The sequence below is a fragment of the Castor canadensis genome, chromosome 17, assembly GCF_047511655.1.
Source record: "Castor canadensis chromosome 17, mCasCan1.hap1v2, whole genome shotgun sequence".
In the NCBI taxonomy this organism is placed as follows: domain Eukaryota; kingdom Metazoa; phylum Chordata; class Mammalia; order Rodentia; family Castoridae; genus Castor; species Castor canadensis.
In genome coordinates, this window is record NC_133402.1 from 11,941,542 (window position 1) to 11,960,246 (window position 18,705).

The following is an 18,705-nucleotide window of genomic DNA, read 5'->3' on the forward strand; positions in this document are numbered from 1 at the left end:
TTCCAGGCAGTGTCACCTGGTCCTCTGGGAAGCAGATGCTGAGATGACACAGGACTGCAAATTGGCGCAAGTAAAAGGGGCAGAGGCAGAATTGGGCAGGGACAAAGTTCAGACCATTATGTACATCTGGCACCTTCTACAGTTACAATAACCACAGCCTGAGAGGGTTCTTCACACGTCAAATGATTATCCTATGAGGTAAAGAGGGGTTGGTTCATTTTGACCAAATCTTATGTCTTATGTTTCCCTGGGGACCTTCTGTCTTCTGTGACATCATGTAGCCCTGATGAATTTTCACATATGCATCTCTGTGTGCGCATGCATGCATGTGTGTGCATGTGTGTGTACATGCGTCTGTGTGTGTACACACTGAACTAAACCTGCCTTCAGATCCCAGGTGCAGATCTGTGAGTGTAATCTTCTGGATCTGGTGAGGGCTAAATTTTAATAGAACACAGCCTTTTGAAACTGGGATAACAAATATTTTGGCCCATGCTATATATAACCTTTAGTTTAACTTTTTTTTTTTTTCAGGGCTGGGGTTTGAACTCAGGGCCTACACCTTGTGCCACTTCACCAGCCCTTTCTTGTGAAGCCCTTTTTTTGTGTGTGTGTGTGTGAAGGATCTTTTCAAGACAAGGTCTTGCTACTATTTTCCAGGGCTGGCTTTGAACCATGATCCTCCTGATCTCTGCCTCCTGAGTAGCTAGGATTGCAGGCATGAACCACTGGTGCCCTGCTTTAGTTTAACTTAATGTACTTCAATGAACATCTGTTGATGATTTTGTGTTGAAAAGATTTCATTTAAACAGTGAAAAAGGTCAGTGCCCAACAAGTGCCAGAGATGTTGCAAGGTACTTCCTCCTGTGCTTGCAGTCTCATCCTCCCACCGTCCTCAGAAAGCCGTATGCCTCACAGCCTACATGCAGCAAAGCCAGGACCAGAGGAGCCCCGTGGGGTTGGTCTCAGAGGCCAAGACAACAGGGGCACAAGAGAGAGTGGATGCTGCCTGATGTGAAGCTGAGAGTCGATGGGACCTAGGGGTGCTGGGATATGTTCAGCCTTTTTTTTTTTTTTTTAATTTTTTCATTTTTCTTTTATTGTTCATATGTGCATACAAGGCTTGGTTCATTTCTCCCCCCTGCCCCCACCCCCTCCCTTACCACCCACTCCACCCCCTCCCGCTCCCCCCCCCTCAATACCCAGCAGAAACTATTTTGCCCTTATCTCTAATTTTGTTGTAGAGAGAGTATAAGCAATAATAGGAAGGAACAAGGGGTTTTGCTGGTTGAGATAAGGATAGCTATACAGGGCATTGACTCACATTGATTTCCTGTGCGTGGGTGTTACCTTCTAGGTTAATTCTTTTTGATCTCACCTTTTCTCTAGTTCCTGGTCCCCTTTTCCTATTGGCCTCAGTTGCTTTAAGGTATCTGCTTTAGTTTCTCTGCGTTAAGGGCAACAAATGCTAGCTAGTTTTTTAGGTGTCTTACCTATCCTCACCCCTCCCTTGTGTGCTCTCGCTTTTATCATGTGCTCATAGTCCAATCCCCTTGTTGTGTTTGCCCTTGATCTAATGTCCACATATGAGGGAGAACATACAATTTTTGGTCTTTTGAGCCAGGCTAACCTCACTCAGAATGATGTTCTCCAGTTCCATCCATTTACCAGCGAATGATAACATTTCGTTCTTCTTCATGGCTGCATAAAATTCCATTGTGTATAGATACCACATTTTCTTAATCCATTCGTCAGTGGTGGGGCATCTTGGCTGTTTCCGTAACTTGGCTATTGTGAATAGTGCCGCAATAAACATGGATGTGCAGGTGCCTCTGGAGTAACAGTCTTTTGGGTATATCCCCAAGAGTGGTATTGCTGGATCAAATGGTAGATCGATGTCCAGCTTTTTAAGTAGCCTCCAAATTTTTTTCCAGAGTGGTTGTACTAGTTTACATTCCCACCAACAGCGTAAGAGGGTTCCTTTTTCCCCGCATCCTCGCCAACACCTGTTGTTGGTGGTGTTGCTGATGATGGCTATTCTAACAGGGGTGAAGTGGAATCTTAGCGTGGTTTTAATTTGCATTTCCTTTATTGCTAGAGATGGTGAGCATTTTTTCATGTGTTTTCTGGCCATTTGAATTTCTTCTTTTGAGAAAGTTCTGTTTAGTTCACATGCCCATTTCTTTATTGGTTCATTAGTTTTGGGAGAATTTTATGTTCAGCCTTAATGCCTCACCAGAGTCCATCTCACCCCAAGCCCAGGCAGCCACCCTCTGAGCTATGGCCATCTTTGCTGTGAGCACTGGGCTCTTGTAAAGTCAGGCAGAAAAGTTCTCCTGACAGGACCATGTGAAATTGCATTCACACGGCTCTACAACTTTCATCCATCCAGGAAATCAACCACCTCTACTTAGGATTATGGACTAAGGGCCTTAGGGCCACCACGAAACTCGAGGACAGTTCCCTTGCCCACACTGTGCTCCTGAGTTCTGCAGCTTGATGAGGAGATCACACGGCCCCACACACCTGCTCCTGCTGCCTGCTCTGCAGGGAACAGCCTTCTAGCTCCATCTCTGTGAGCTCTGCACACTCCTCATGGCAGCTCCTCATGTCCTCCTCCTCTGCCACACCTTCTGTTCGTCCCCCCATTGCACTCTGGTTTCTTTGTCGGGGGCTTCCATTACCTTGATTGCAACTGTCCTTTCTATTGTGTCCTTCCCTGAGGACATGTGAATTGTCCTTCACAGAGCACGCATCTGAGATTTCTGGCTTCTAGTGATAACTTCTTTCCTCATCTATGAGAGACATTTGTTACACAGCTCATGATGAGGTCTGGCCCACTCTGTGGCTGAGAAACTTGAACAAGTCACCATGTCTTTAAGCAGCTTCACCCTTGTGTTGCAAGGCCCTGTAACATCATCGGTGACATTTTTTTAATTGGCTCAAGAGAAGAGGAATCTGCTTTACAAGTCAGTTCAGAATGATCAGCTCATCATATCACATGCTGGAGATGCAGGCAGTGGCTGAGATACCAGAAGCCACCAGGGAGAGAAGGTGGCCCTTGGCCACCTTCACCATTATGGTGATGAAGGGCCATACATGGACTAGGGACGTAGGGCAATCTGGGGAAGTAGGAGACCCTCTTGCAGCCATACTAACCTGCAGAGCAAAAGACGTTTAAGTTGTATTGATATGACAGGAAAATTCACCTCACTAACAAGAGTTGAAGCCCAATGAAATGGGTGACAGTCGCTGGAAACTTTCCCTCCACCAGGTTTCAAAACAGCAGCATCAATGCCACCAAATGCCACCACCCCACTTGGTCCCAGCAACACTAGGGATCTATGAGAGCCAGGGCAAGAGTTGCTGTCACCACATGTCTCTGGCAGTGTAGGAGTGGAAGGGACCTGTCCTTGAGAATCAACAGAGATAGTTTCAGACTAAGAGAGAAGGTATTTTCCAGATGGATGGCATCGGTACACAGGACCAGCCAGCACTTTCCCTCTCTCCACCACCTCAAGAACACATCAGCTGCACATTGAGAGCAGAGAGAATGAAAGGAACGAGAAATTCAGCCTGCACACATGGAGTAACAGCCACTCCTGCAAGAACTGTGCACGGGCCTCTCGTGTCTGTCTCCAGTTCTCAGAAATCTGCAAGAGGAGTGTGACCTAACATAGTTAGCACCTGCTCTAAATCTAAGGGGACAGAGGGTCCAGAGGAATCAGGAAACCACCCCCCCAGCGGGGGGGGCAAGAGGCAGTTGGGAGTTGATGCCAGCTCTGCCTGCAACGCCTCTCTGGACCCCTCTGCTTCTTTCTGTGAAAAAAGATCTCCCTAGAGGTGCTGCCCATTGGGCACAAAGATCTCTAGGGAGAAGCAGGTTCCTGGAGTCCTGCTGGGGGCCTAGGAAAATGTTTTCTGACTGAAACAATGTAGCCTGTGGAAGTTAGTTAGGCACAGGTATATTTATCTTTTTTATTTTCTTGAGACATGTCTCACTACATTGCCCAGGCTGGTCTCCACCTCCTGGCTTACTTGATCCTCCCACCTCAGCCTTCCAAGTGTGCTGGAATTGCAGGTGTGTAACACCATGCAAGGCTTTCTATTTATGTTAATTCACAGGCAATACTAAATTTTAAGTGCACTATGATATGTAGACTAATTTTGTCCAGTGGAGAAATATGTTACGAATATGTCCAGTGAGGTAGGATCAGAAGAGTCATCAGCTCTAATGGCTACAGAGGCCATGAGCAAAGCGGGAGATGAGATCGTGGCCTCAGTTCTTAGCCGGACACTGGCACTACCAGTCAGACTTGTGCCCTGCACTCCCAATGCACGGCCTGATGGGAATAAGGCCTCATTGCTGGGAATGCAGAGCATTTCTCCCGAGTGTCCACTTGGGTAGCCTCTGTAATTGCGCATTTTCAAACAGGAAACAGTGAAGTGAGGCAGGCTGGAATGTCCTTTTGCCAAGCCCTCAGACACAAACACCTGTGAAAAGCAGTCACAAGAACAAACTATATTGTGTTCGACCTTGCTCTCTTACTGCATTAATGTATAACCAAGCTGTGAGCATGTAAGCACTATTCTTTTCTTTGGAGTCACTAAAATGTAACCAAGACTAGAAATGTAACTCCGCTTCATGCTCCCTCACCCAGCTGCCCTCTATAGTAAAAAAAAAAAAAAAAAAAAAAAAAAAAAAGCAGTGTTCTCCCTTGACCCTGCCTAATGACTGTGATGCTCTGAGAACTGAACAAGAATATCTTAGAGAGAGACACTTATCCTGGGAGCAAAACATTTGGCAAAATGACTTCTTTGATCGCAGAAGTGCTTGCAAGGGAAAAATATCTTGAGGAAGAGCATCTGATGAAACCATTCTTGTTCAAAGGAGAACACCTAGGTCACAGACACGAGAGGCCTGTGCACAGTTCTTGCAGGAGTGGCTGTTACTCCATGTGTGGAGACTGAATTTCTCGTTCCTTTCATTCTCTCTGCTCTCAATGTGTAGCTGATGTGTTCTTGAGGTGGTGGAGAGAGGGAAAGTGCTGGCTGGTCCTGTGTACCGATGCCATCCATCTGGAAAATACCTTCTCTCTTAGTCTGAAACTATCTCTGTTGATTCTCAAGGACAGGTCCCTTCCACTCCTACACTGCCAGAGACATGTGGTGACAGCAACTCTTGCCCTGGCTCTCATAGAACCCTAGTGTTGCTGGGACCAAGTGGGGTGGTGGCATTTGGTGGCATTGATGCTGCTGTTTTGAAACCTGATGGAGGGAAAGTTTCCAGGGACTGTCACCCATTTCATTGGGCTTCAACTCTTGCTAGTGAGGTGAATTTTCCTGTCATATTAATACACAAAATTTGATTTTGAGTAAGAGCATTTGAAATTGCACAGAGCACACAGTATGAAGTTAGGGGGCTGAGTTTCAGACTTATTGCGAGGGTTACAGCAGATGTTCTAGCCCGTTAATCAACTGACCCCAAGCAGGAAAAGGGTAAATAACAACCAAGTCAAGAAACCAATAGGAAGCACCTGTGCCTTGAGACTTACAATCTGGAGGCAAGCTCCTTCCTTTTTGTGTTGTTTCCAGACACAGGACAGTGAAAAACTTCAGTTCTCAGCCTTGAACGCCTCGTGGGTTCTGGAGGTGCCACCACTACAGTTCAACACCTAGGAGGCTGGAGGATCATGAGTTCAAGTCCAGCTAGAGCTACAAGTCCTGATGAGCTGGGCAAAGAGAAGTCTGTGGGCTCTTGAGAAGAGTTTATTTTTTGAGAAGACACAGGAAAGACACATCAGAACACACAGAGATGAGGACTCTGTGTCCTTAGTAGGGAATGCACTGCTGCCTAGAATTGCTTAAGGAGCAGAGAAGGAACTGAGCAAAAGAGTCACAAACCCTCCACCATGTCACTCTTTCCAGAGGTCTTAGATGACCCCTCAAGACAAGGAGGCCTGTCCCCTGACCTTGAGGAGATGCCCCAGAGCCCTGGGCCTGGCGTTTTCATGACACATCAACCAACTATGGATAGCTCAGGGCTCAAAATAGCTGGAAATCAACACTAAAACTGGGGCTTCTGAAGGGAAGCCCTTGAGAAAGGGAAATCAAAATTTAAAATGTAGACCCTCTTAAAATAAGAACATAGGGATAGGAAAACTATCAACGACTTCTTGACGTGAACAGCACTGGTTAGTCCCTTTATTGAAAGATCATGGGATCTTTCAGTCTATCATTTATACATTTGTTTTCCATAATTGGCCAGATATTAAATTATTCATGAAGAAATAGACTTAAAGCCAGGCTTGGTAGTTCACGCCTACAATTCAAACACTTAGGAGGCAGGAGGATCATGAATTCAAGTCTAACCAGAGCTACAAAAGGAATTCATGCTAGTCTGGACTGTATTTAGCAAGATCCTATCTCAGAAAAAGAAAGGAAGAAGGAAGGAAAGTAAAAAAGTGAAGAAGGAAAGAAGGAAGGAAGGACGAAAGGAAAGAAAGAAAAAGAAAGAAAGGAAGGAAGGAGGGAGGGAGGGAGGGAAGAGGGAGAGAATGGAAGAGGGAGGGAAAGGGGGGATGAAGGCAGAGGGAAGGAAGGAGAGAGAAGGAAAGAGAAAGAAGGAAGGGAGGGAGGGAGGCAGAGAGGGAGGGAGGGAAAGAGTAAAAGACAGAAAAAGAGAGAGAATGGTGGTTATGACCAAAATGGCTGAAATCAGGTCAAGCTGGATTCTAGATCCTTCATCTTTAGGCGAGCATTTTCCTTCTAGATCTGTTCTTCAGACTTCTCTTTCTCTTCACTGACAGAAGCTTCAGTAATGAAGCAAAATGCAAAACATTCTCACTAATGGCTTAATTCCCAAGAAAACATTCCAAGTATCTATTATAGAATTTAAAAATCATTAGCATAAGTTAATTGTACAGAGGGGTTGCATTGTGATATTTACATGCGTGCATGACCAAATTCAGCCCGTCTACATTACTCTTTCCTCTTTCCTTACTTCCTTTCCTTCCTTCCTCCTTTCTTCCCTCCTTCCTTCCCTTCCCTCTCTTCCTTCCTTCCTTCCTTCCTTTTCTTTCTTCCTTTCTCTCTCTCTCTCTCTTTCTTTCTGTCCTTCTTTTTGAAGGGACTGGAGTTTGATCTCAGGACTTTGCACTTGCAAAGTAGGTGCTCTATGACTTGAGCCACACCTCCAGTCCATTTTACTCTGGTTATTTTGGAGATGGGGTCTTGTGAATATTTCCCCACGCTGGCCTCAGACCTCAATCCTCCTGATCTCAGCCTCCCTAGTAGCTAGGTTTATAGGTGTGAGCCGCTGGCACCCAGTTATATTACTTTCTTAGTCCTTTTTGCCCCCTTCCTCTCTAACAGTTTCTGGTAGGTTTCATTATACTATTTTCATACATATATATAAAATCTACTTCTCTTATGCTCATCTCCCCCCATCATCCTCCACCTTCTTCGTGGTTCCCCCTACCCAAATCATACCATATTAATTTTTTAAGATCTACATTCCACATATGTGTGAAAACATGTGGTATTTGTCTTTCTAAGCTTGGCTTATCTCACCTAACATGATAACTTCCAGTTCTACCCATTTTCCAACAAATGACTACTATGTAATTTTATTTTTCTAAACACATGAAATATTTGTTTGTCATCAATGCTGAGATGTGCAATAAAAATCCTGCAGGAAATGTAAGTAACTTACCTTTGACATCCCCATTATTCAGTGAAATAACACGTCAAGTTCCCTGTAGGCTTTTCTTTTTCCACTATGGGCATGCAGGCGAGGTAGGAAAAAAGATGCTAGAATTTCAATAGAAATGTTAGGTAATACGCTAGAAAGAAGAAAAGTTAGCAAAGCATATTCTACAGTCAGCCCCTATGCCATGGAAAAGCAGTTAATCCAGTCTCATTTAGGGGTAAAGTCCCTAAATGCAAAAAATAAAGAAGAAATGAAAAAAGAAGCAAAGAAAGAAAGAAGGAATGAAAAAAACAGTGAAGGTACAAATGTTTCATAGCAACCCAGTTTTCCTGCCTATGGGGCACTGGGATAAATGAGTAAGAAGGCAGAAATGAACAGGGTGTAATATTTTTCAGGTCAAATAGCTCAAATGAATGGCTTAATGGAAGATATTACTGCAAGATTCACTTAGAAACATCTCTGATCTGAACCAGGCATGATGGTACACACCTAGAATCCCAGCACTAGGGAGGTGAAGGCAGGAGGATAGAGAGTTTGAGGCCAGCTTGAGTTACATAGTGAGATCCTGTCTCAAAAGCATGAAAACAAAGTAAATTCTTTGTTCTGGAGGATGTAGCTCAGTGGTAGTGTTGTCGTCTCATGTAGTCTCTAATCAGAAGACACCCAGATTGTTTGTGTCCATGGTGGAGGAATCCAGGCAGAACATGTGGATATATGAAGGAAATTTATTATAAGTGAGGGAGGAAATCACAAAGGGCCTGCGTGATCTCTACCATGCCAGTGGAGAAGCAGCAAGCAGGGAAGACAATGAGAGGGCTTTCAGTGTCAAGGCTTTTAGACCCTTAGGTAACCTGTGGGAAGGGAAAGATTTGGGCAGTTCCTGATGGCCAGTGGTGAGTGGAGAGAGAGAAAATGATCAACCTGAAATGTAATATGTTAAGACATGTATGTGTAAGAGTCCCAGTCATTCCTATTTTTTTTAGCCTGCCTCAGTAGAAAGTTTGCCTAGCATGCACAGGTCCCTGGGTTCCATCCCTAGCACAGCCTGGCTTACCCCTTTGTCAGCTGGCCTCTGTCTCCCAACTCTCTCTCCAAGTCTCTGAGCTGCAGCCACATCAGCCTCCTTTCACTTCAGGAAGAAGCAAGCCCCTCCTTCTCTCAAAAGTGGAGAGGGAGAGCTTGACATGGTGGCACACACCTATAATCCCAGCACTCAGGAGGCTGAGGCAGGGGGATCCTGAGTTAGAGGCCAGTCTGGTCTACCTAGCAAGTGCAAGTTCTAGGCCAGCCTGGGCTGCATAGGGAGAAAAAAAAAAAAAAAGAAAGAAAAAAGTGAAGAGTCCAGAATGATGCAAGAATTGAAGGAGGCACTCACTCTCCTGAGTGTCTCCTTAAATTTAGGTCACTAGGTGCCTCTCTTGCCTCATCCTAGTCCATGCTCTCTGCAACTGTGGTAACAGAGAGCAACTAACTGTTAGGGCTGCCCAATACAGTTACCATCCAATAGCAAGGCAAGCCTCTTCGCAGGCAGTGTTCTCCCACCTACGGATGAGAGGACCAGGACTAAGAGAGGTGAAAGAACCTGCTCCAGGTTACAGGGCTGGTGAGCGGCGGAGTAGAAACTCACATCCAGGCCCTCCCGAAACTACTCTCAAGGCCTCCAGAGACACAAGATCCATGCTAAACTGGCTGACTTCTAAGGATCTGAAGCTAGGGTGGCCCTCGCACGTCCCCTGGTGGTAGAATATGGTGTGGCAGCTAGAGCCTTTTTTCTGGTGGTTAAGCCCAGACCTTCCTGCTGCCAAAGAAAGTCTTTCACCTTTGACCTGCTCTGGAGGAGAGCTATCCATGCTTATCCACTAATCCTTCAACTATAAGGGAAAAAGCTCTCAACTCTTTATTTTGAACAATGTCAAGCCTACAGAACAGCGCAAAGAACATGACAATGAATACCTATTTTCACTTCATCAAGATTCTCCCCTTATGCCAGACGCTGGTGGCTCACGCCTCTAATCCTAGCTACTCGGGAGGCTGAGACAGGGAGAATCGAGCTTCGAGGCCAGCCCGGGCAAATAGTCCGCGAGACCCCATCTGCAAAAAATAACCAGAGCAAAATGAACTGGAGGTGTGGTTCAAGCGGTAGTGCACCTGCTTTGCGAGCGCAAAGCCCTGAGTTCAAGCCCCAGTCCCATGTTACACAAGAGTCCTGATCTCTTGCTCTCCTTCAGTATCTCGTCCTCGCTCAGGACGGCTGGGGTGCGAGGAGAGGAATGTGGACACATCCCTCCCTGACAACCAGGTCCAGGATCCGGACAAGTAAATTTCACCACCCTCAGCACCAGAGCATCCGAGTCTTCCAGTAGGGTTGGAGCACTGGAGAGAAGGGCAGGAGGGAACATTGTGCAGGCGCAGAAGGCGCGCACCGGACATACTGCGCACGCGCACCGGACATACTGCGCACGCGCACCTCTGTAGACCGACGCCCTTTTCCTCCCACGGCGCCCAACTTCCGGTTCTCGCCCCGCCCCTTGCGTTGCCATGGACAACCGGCAGCCCAAGCCATCCTGTGGCTGCGCAGCGGGCCTGTTTTCGTCTTGCGGACTTTACGGGCAGTGACATTGGGAACTATGGAAGTTGCGAAGAAGAACACCGAAGCGACCGGGAAGCGGTCGGGACTGGGCCGTTGCCGTCATTTCTTTTGGTTGGGCATCATTTTCGACACGGTGGGCACGGTGGTGCTGTTCGTTGGCGTCTTTGCAGACCTGCTCTTCTACGACATGCTGCTCTACCTGGGTTCCATAATCATCTTCGTGAGCCTGCTCTGGTGGATCTCCTGGTACACCGGCAACATCGAACTTCCCGAAGAGACCACGGCGGCGAACTCAGAGCCCTCCACGCCCGCGGTGGAAGCTCTGCGCCAGAGCGTCAGCCACCGTTTCTCCATGTCCATCGGGACGGTCTCCAGCACCTTCCTACGAATCCGCCGGCAGCGGCGCATCCGGAGGGTCCTGCAGAGGACCGCTCACCTGAACGCCGCGGGCCAGCAGGAAAAGGACAGCAAGGGCACAGAAGAGGAGGGGAGCGGCGCCCCTCAAGATGTGGACAAAGAGAGTGTGCCTGTCACGCCCCAGGATGGCAAAGGTTCAGAAGCAGCCGGCTCCTCAGGCCCTCCGGCTGGTAGGTCGACCCCTGTCGTGCATCCTGTGTCCCCTCTGGACCAGCCGAAGCCTTGCCCTGTCCAGGGGTCTAAGAGTCTGCCTGTGGTCTCATTGGGTGCTTCTCACCAGCTGCTCAGCATTTCTGCCTCTAAGAGCCAGCCTACCCTTTCCATGCCCGCTTCCAGCCAGCTTGCAGTTACCCTTGTCCTGGCGAGCCAGCCTGCAGTCCCCGTGGTTTCGCCGACCCACCCAGCGGTGCCTGTGGTCTCCTTGCAGAGCCACCCTCCTATACCTGTGACATCAAGGCAGCCTGAAGTCCCCATGACCTCGCGGAGCTACCCACTGGTGTCTGTGGTCTCCGCGCAGAGCCCCTTTGGGCCTGTGTCCTCGAAGAGCTTCCCTCAAGTGCACTGCCTGGTGCCTGTGGCTGCTCAGAGCCACCCGCTGGCAGGCGTGGATTGTCGGGGCAATCTCCTTTTGTCTGTGGCCTCTCAGAGCCTCCCTCTGGTACCTGTGACCTCTCAGAGCCATATTCAGGTCCCTCTAACCTCGGAGGACCAGCTCAGTAATCCTCCTGTGGACTCTCAAAGCCAGCGTTCAAGTGTACAGACTGTGCAACCCCAGGCCTCTCCATCTATCAAGAACTTTCGGGCTCCGTTTCACATTCACCGGACCTCCCAGAACATCCCTGTAGTCCAGAACCCTTCTCAGAGTCAGTCTTCACATGGCCCGGGGGTTTCTCAGATGAAAATCGCCCCACCTTTTCAGAGTGTGCCACTACTCAGCCAGAAACCAACCCAAGAGCCCCCTGACACTGTGTCACCCACCCCTGAGGCCCAGCAGTCCCTTACCAGTGACAGCGCTCCAGCCGAAGTGGCAGAGAAGAAAAGCCACCCTCTCTAGTGAGGACCAGACCCCAGCCGTTTGACAGGCTGCTCAGGCCTCTGCCAAGTAAGTGCCTTTGGAGGGAGATGCATTACCATTCCCCTTTAATTATTTCCAAGATCCTGTTCCAGTGGCTTCCTCAACTCCGCCTGCCCAAAGAATAAAGTTAGTGGAAGTAAGGTGACCCTGGCCTTCAGGGTTTAGCTACTTTTGAATGTTGATAGGTTTTTAAAATTTGTGCTCTGAGTGGATGAGGGCTAGTGCTTGACTTGCTCTACTGGATCATGAAATCATTCCTTTTATTTAGGCTTAACAGAAAGAGAGGTCATTGTATTGTTTTGGGAGGTATAAGGTATGGGGATGAGGGGGTCTGCAAAATTTCTGGAACAAGATGATTTCAGGTGGTCTAGGAACATGCCATTAAATGACATTGAGTCCTAGGTTGGGGAAGTTAGCCCTCTCAGGGCCTCGCACTACTACTTGAGCCACTTCGCAGCCATCATTTAAGTAAAAAATAGTTTACGGGAATTAATTGAAAGGTAAGAGTTAATTGTACACGTGAAACTTGAATGATTCTGAAACCTGGAATATTTGGCTAGTTTTAAACTCCAAAAACCCTCATGATACCCTGCTCAGTGATTTTCTGGAGAAGCCAGTCAAGGACAAACTCCACTTACTTACCCAATCCTTTGTCACTCAGAAGGGTAGAAAAGGTCCTGTGAAGGCCGGAATTGGTGAGCCTGCTTCCCCGGGGCTAAGTACTTCATAATGATATGTGTTGCTCTACTTCAGTTTCTTGATTTTTTTTCTCTCCAGTCATGTTCTGTTTGAAGAATAAGAAGGCTAGGCATGTGACTCCATGGTAAAGCACCTGCCCAGCATACACAAGCCCTGGGTTTGATCCCAGCACTGCCAAAAAAAAAAAAAAAGCAAAGGACCGATGAACTATAATTCCTAAAGGAAAGGACTCAGTGTTACTGCAAGAGGTCATTTTCCCCCTTGACTTTAGTCTTCAGGGTGATTTATATGATTGAAATTCTTCTCTATGCAATTCTTAGGACTTGAGCACTTCCTGAGTGCCAGGAATAAGGTAAGGGAAAAGATGATGCAAACCTTCCCACGAAACAACTTTGAAGTCTTTGTTTTCTAAATCAAAGAAGTAACTCTAGAGAGAATTTTAGCCCATAAAGAAGGAAGAGTTGGCTCCTTAGCAGACCAGTGGGAGGATTATCTCCCTCATTTTCTACCTCTCTGTCTCTGGCCATACTGAGTTTTAAACTCAGGGCCATGTACTTGCTAGGCAGATGCTCTACCATTTGAGCTATGACACCAGCCACCAGAATCAATGATCTTTTTGGCAGAAAGAGCCATCAGTGTCCTTCAAATAATTAATTCACTGACAGGGCATTTGCAAGTGCCAGGCATTGTATTAGGCATTGGTGATGAAGTTCCTGCTGACCAAGCACTCGCTATTTGTCAAGGCAAATGGACTCAGGAAGGAGGAAAATTCCACTGAGGGCTGGGTGAGGGATGCTTGAGTTGGATCCTAAAGCAGGTGAAGAAAATGGAGAAGACTATTCCACATGAAGGGGAAAGCATCATCACAAAGGCACAGAGGTATAACAGTGTGTCTGACGTTGAAGTGAGGAATTGAAATGGGGCTAGATGGCAAAGGGTCTTTGCAGGCGCTGTAAGTGTTTAGGAAACTTTTTTTTTTTTTGGCAGTACTGGGGTTTGAACTCAGGACCTCACACTTGCTAAGTAGGCCCTCTACCACTTGAGCCACTCCACTAGCCTTGAGAAACCTTTGAAAGCTTTTTTTTGAGTTCCAACCTGGCCTCAAACTGAAGATCCCCCTGCCTCGGTCTCCCAAGTACTGGATTTCTAGGCATGTGTCACCAAACCTGGCTTCTTTGGTGGCTTTTTAAATGGGGTTGAGTTGTATTCATAATTTGCAATTCTGCCTGTGGCCTCTGCTATAAACTAATGGCAATAAGCCAATAATTGAGATTAATTGCCAAGCCTGAAAATAGACTGCTTAGCTATTAGCAACAGTTCCTAACCAAAGCACAGGCTCCATGGGCATTCATCTTGCAAAACACTTTCAGGTGTTTACTTTCTTCTACAAAACATTTTTGTTTTGACAATAAAGATAACATGATGAAGCACAAACACCAAGTGTTATTACACATTTCTGGGTTTTTTGTTTTTTTTTTTTTTTGGTGGTAGAAAAGTTTGAACTTAGCCTTGCATTTGCTAGTGAGGTGATCTACCACTTGAGCCACACCACACCCATTTTTTGCTATAGTTATTTTTCAGATAGGGTCTCTTGTTTTTGCCCAGGACCAGCATCAGACTGTGAGCCTCTTACCTATGCCTCCTATGTAGCTAGGATTACAGATGTGAACCACTGTGTTTGGCTGGGCAGGCATAAAACTGCTATCCTCCCAATCTCCCCCACCCACATAGCTGGGATTACAAATGTGAGCCACCACTCCTGACCACAGTTCTGTATGGTGGCAAGTTAAGTACTTATCTAAAACAGGAGTCATAGATTTTTTTCTATAAAGGCCAAGATAGTAAGTATTTTATATTTTGTGGGCCAAAAGCCAAAATCAAAGATATTATGACCCTACTCACATTACAAAAGAGAAAGCTTCTGCCCTGATGTGTCCTGTTTGCCTGGAGTAGGCTGTACTATTTCTTTGACTCAAGTTGTACCATCTGCAGTCATTTATATGACCAGGAGCAACTGGATTAAGGAAGAGGGGCCTTGCTGGGCAGACCTGCTCACTCTTCCCCATTGACACTCAGATCTGGGCTTATCCTCCCAGAATACCCAGCCTTCTCAGCTTGGTTTGCTGGCATAAGAGGTAAGATTTGCTAAGCCTTTGACTGCCAGATAGGCAGACTGCCTTTCAATGCCTGGGATTTGCCAATAGCCGAGTCCTTAATGTATGGTGATGCATAGGTCCTGGGAAGGCCACTGGCCAGAGAGGTAGGCCCTGGGAGTGCTTAACTCAAAACTGATGCTCTAGCTTGGTCTTTAAGGCTTACATAGAGAGTCCACAGTAGTACAAGAATGGGGTAGGGAGGGACACTGCTGGTGTCTAGTGGCTAGAGCCAGAGATGCTGCCAAACACCCTGACAGTGCACAGCACAGAATTATGGCTCAAAATGACAGCAGTGTGAGACTGAGAAACTAACCTAAAAAATTGCCAGGCGTGGTGCTCGTTCCTATAATCCTAGCACTCAAGAGGCTGAGGCAGGAGGATCAAGGGTTGGAGGCCAACCTGGGGTACAAAGAAAGACTTTATCTCAAAAAAAAAAAAAAAACAACCAAAAAAAGTAAGACTGGCTTCAGTGGCTTACACCTATAATCCAGCTATTCAGGAGGTGGAGATTGGGAGGATCGAGGTTGGAGGCCAGCTTGGGCAAATAAGTTATCAAGACCCCCCATCTCAATAAGGTGGGCACAGTGACACACACTGGTGATTTGAGCTATGTAGGAGACAGGTATAGGTAGGAGAATCATGGTCTGAGGCCATCCCCAGGAGAAAAAGTGAGAGACCCTACCTGGAAAATAACTAAAGCAAAAAAGGGCTGGGAGTATGATTCAAGTGATAAGAGTGCCTGCCTGCAAGAGCAAGGCACTGAGTTCAAACCCCAGTAACCATCCAAAAAAATGAAATTTAAATTTAAAAATTAAATTAAATTTTTGCTGGCAGAGTGGCTCAAGCATTAAGAGCGCCTGCCTAGCAAGCATGAGGCCCTGAGTTCAAACCCCAGTGCCACCAAAAAAAAAAAAAAGTTTAATAAAAAATTTAAAATTGCTTTAATTTTCATGACCTATTTAAAGAAAACGCTCTTATTTTGGTTATCAGGTGACTTACTACTGCTTATATATAATTTTTTTCCAGTAGGCCATGAGAAATTTATTATTGTTATATCCCTAATTTGTACTGTCTTTGAATCAACACACATACATTAGACACTTATAATAATAGTAACTGTTGAATAGTAAACTGGATGTTTATGATATAGTACACATGATTCTAAGTGGCTATAGGCATTCATCACGACAGTCAGTCAGTACCATTATCTCTGCTTAAAGGATAGATTTGGTATTGAGAGATTAAGTAGTTTTTCCAAAGTCACAAAAATAGAGGAGCTAGAATAGACATATAATTGGTATGCTGGGTGCCAGTGACTCACACCTATAATCCTAGCTACTTAGGAGGCAGAGATCAGGAGGATCACAGTTCAAAGCCAGCCTGGGCAAATAGTTCAAGAGACCCTATTTTGAAAAAACCCATCACAAAAAAGGACTGGTAGAGTGGCTCAAGGTGTAGGCCCTGAGTTCAAGCCTCAGTCCTGTAAAAAACCCCAAAACATTAATGAACCTTTTTCATAAGGCTGTTAATTATAATTGTAAATGAAGTGTTAACTCCCGATTAACCTCTGGGTTACTTCTCTATTTAAAACTTTACTGGCAGAGAAAAAAAGAGAATCAGCAACACCTCAGTTTCTTGTTCCTCTCTAGATTACTGTGTTTATAAATATCTCAAATAAAATTTCCTTTTTCTTTCCAGAACTCACCGATGTTTCTACAGTTTTAACTGCCAACTTTGTAAAAGCACAAGGACTTGTCTTAGTCTCATTTTGGAATCTTCCATCTGGAGTCCTGACCTGTCCCAGACCAACAATGTTTTTTTTAGACTGTCCATGCCAATTATACCAGTTTCAGTGTTGGAGACATTTTCTAGCTTCTGACAATAAGTTATTTATTGCCAGAATTGTAATCCATAATAAACTACACTGTTTCAAATGAAATTTGTTTTAAAATAAGTTGGGTTTTTTTTTTAAGTAGTCTTCTCTCATGAAAGCATTCCAGCATTCTGAATGGAAAATAATCATATATTCTGGGTAGAATGTATATAAGTGAAATTCCACAGAAATGGACATTGAGAAATGTAACCTTTATATTTAAGGATTTTTGTGACGTCATTATGAAATAGCTATCAGAAATGGTTAACACATTCAATGTGTTGTGTTATGCAGTTATGCAACAACTTAGGTGTATAAGCTCACAACTTTGGAGTTTTTTCAAGAATTTAAAATCTGATTCTATTGCTTATTTTTTTTAAATTTATTCATTTTATTTTCTTGTGTGCTGGGGGAGCCAGGGCCTTGCACATGGTAGCCATATGTTCTCCTGCTGAGCTATTTACCCAACTTCCATATCTTAATGATAAGCTAATAAAATTCATGTAGGACTGCCTTCCTCTTATGGACTGCTTCTCTAAGAATGGTCTAATAGTTTCCTTTTGAAATTTCCAGTTACAGGTCAAAGCTTATTTTTGGTTTTGTTTTTGAGATAAGAGTCCTTCTGGGTTGCAGACTGACTGGCCTTGGACTCCTGAGCTCAAGCAGTCCTCCTGCCTCAGCCTCCTGAATAGCTAGGACTATAGGCATGTACCAACACACCTGACTAAAAAGGTTTTTGTTTGTTTTGGTGAGACTGGGGTTTGAACTTAGGGCTTCATGCTTGGAAAGCAGGCACTCTACTGCTTGAGCCATATCTCCAGACCATTTTTGCTCTGGTTCTTTTTTTGGGCTGGGATCTCCTGAACTATTTGCCTGGGCAGGCCTTGAACCATGATCCAGCTATCTCAGCCTTCCAAGTAGCTAGGACTACTGACTTGAGCCACTAGTACCCTTACAATATATCTGTTATTGTCTAAATATGTCCCCAGAAATTAATTTGTTGATGTGATCATATTAAGAGTTAGGGCCTTGAACTGGAGGTATAGCTTGATTGCTAACCCAAAACTCCGAGTTTAAACCCCAGTACCGCATAACAAAAACAAAAACAAACAAACAAAAAAAACAGAGTTAGGGCCTTTAGGAAGTCATGAAAGCAGATCCCACATGAATGTGATTAGCAACCTTACAAGAGTGCTGGAGGAAACTAATTAGGCCTTTGTTTACCCTCTGTCTCTTTTGCCATATAAGGACACAGCATTCATCCCCAGAATACAGCAAGAAGGTGCCATCTTGAAAGCAGCCACTGAGCCCTCACCAGACACCAAACCTGCTAGTGCCTTGATTTTGGACCACCCAGCCTCTAAACTGCAATAAATAATTTTCTAGGAAAAAAAAACCTATTTTTTTAAAAATTCAACAGTCCGAAGTATTTTGTATAGCAGCATGAATAGACTGAGACAGTATCTACCTAGCTGCCTCACAGGTCACTTTTCATTTGACTGCACTCATATCAAGTATCCTAGTATATCTCATATTACAGAAAATAAATGTGTAAATATTTGTGTCATTAATAAAAGCTTACTCCCTGTCTCTATATACCTTGATATACTTTGTGGTTTGTACTTTATGTGTTCTAATCTGTTCAAGAGCTCTAAATAGCTAGATAAATAAAATAAGTAATTCTCATTTTGATGGTTGCCTAAGGAACAGAGTAAATGACAAAGATGGGATTTTTTTTTTTTTTTTTTTTGTGGTACTGGGGTTTGAACTCAGGCCTACACCTTGAGCCACTCCACCAGTCCTTTTTTGTGATAGGTTTTCTTCAAAATAGGGTCTCTTGAACTATTGCCCAGGCTGGCTTTGACTGTGATCCTCCTGATCTCTGCCTCCTGAGTAGCTAGGATTACAGGCTGAGCCACCAGTGCCCAGCTAGTACTGAGGTTTGAACTCAGAGTTTCATGCTTGTTAGGCAGGAGCTCTACTACTTGAGCCACACCTTGGTTACTTTTAAGACAGTGTCTTGCTTTATGCCTGGCCTGACCTGGACCATAATCCTCTTATTTGTGCTTCCCCAAGTTGCTGGGATGACAGGCACCCACCATCTCCACTGGTGGAGACGGTATCTTGAAAATTTTTTTGCCCTACTGGCCTCTAGCCACAATCCTCCCCATCGCTGGCTCCCAT

At 45.3% G+C, this 18,705-nt stretch overlaps 1 protein-coding gene and 1 long non-coding RNA gene across 3 annotated transcripts; one reads left to right on the forward strand and one right to left on the reverse strand.

Annotated features, from left to right (window-relative positions):
* Positions 1-1,724: 1,724 nt before the first annotated feature.
* LOC141418608 (uncharacterized) lies at positions 1,725-12,764 on the reverse strand. 2 transcript variants are annotated; one of them, XR_012443258.1, is made up of 5 exons: positions 12,436-12,764; positions 11,721-11,903; positions 9,665-9,802; positions 5,556-9,005; positions 1,725-3,159 (listed from the first exon to the last, which is right to left on the reverse strand). It is a non-coding gene; the product is annotated as an uncharacterized lncRNA (long non-coding RNA). The 2 variants fall into 2 exon arrangements; XR_012443257.1 differs by having other exon boundaries at positions 5,556-9,802.
* Positions 10,171-18,125, forward strand: LOC141418606 (uncharacterized). Its single transcript, XM_074060056.1, has 2 exons — positions 10,171-11,820; positions 17,770-18,125. The coding sequence occupies exon 1, from the start codon at positions 10,339-10,341 to the stop codon at positions 11,770-11,772; it is 1,434 nt and encodes a 477-aa protein (XP_073916157.1). The 5' UTR covers positions 10,171-10,338; the 3' UTR covers positions 11,773-11,820; positions 17,770-18,125.
* The last annotated feature ends 580 nt before the right edge of the window (positions 18,126-18,705 follow it).

Bases quoted from the DNA above. Each gene is read 5' to 3' on its own strand.
- LOC141418606 (XM_074060056.1), top strand. From the start codon at position 10,339: ATGGAAGTTGCGAAGAAGAACACCGAAGCGACCGGGAAGCGGTCGGGA.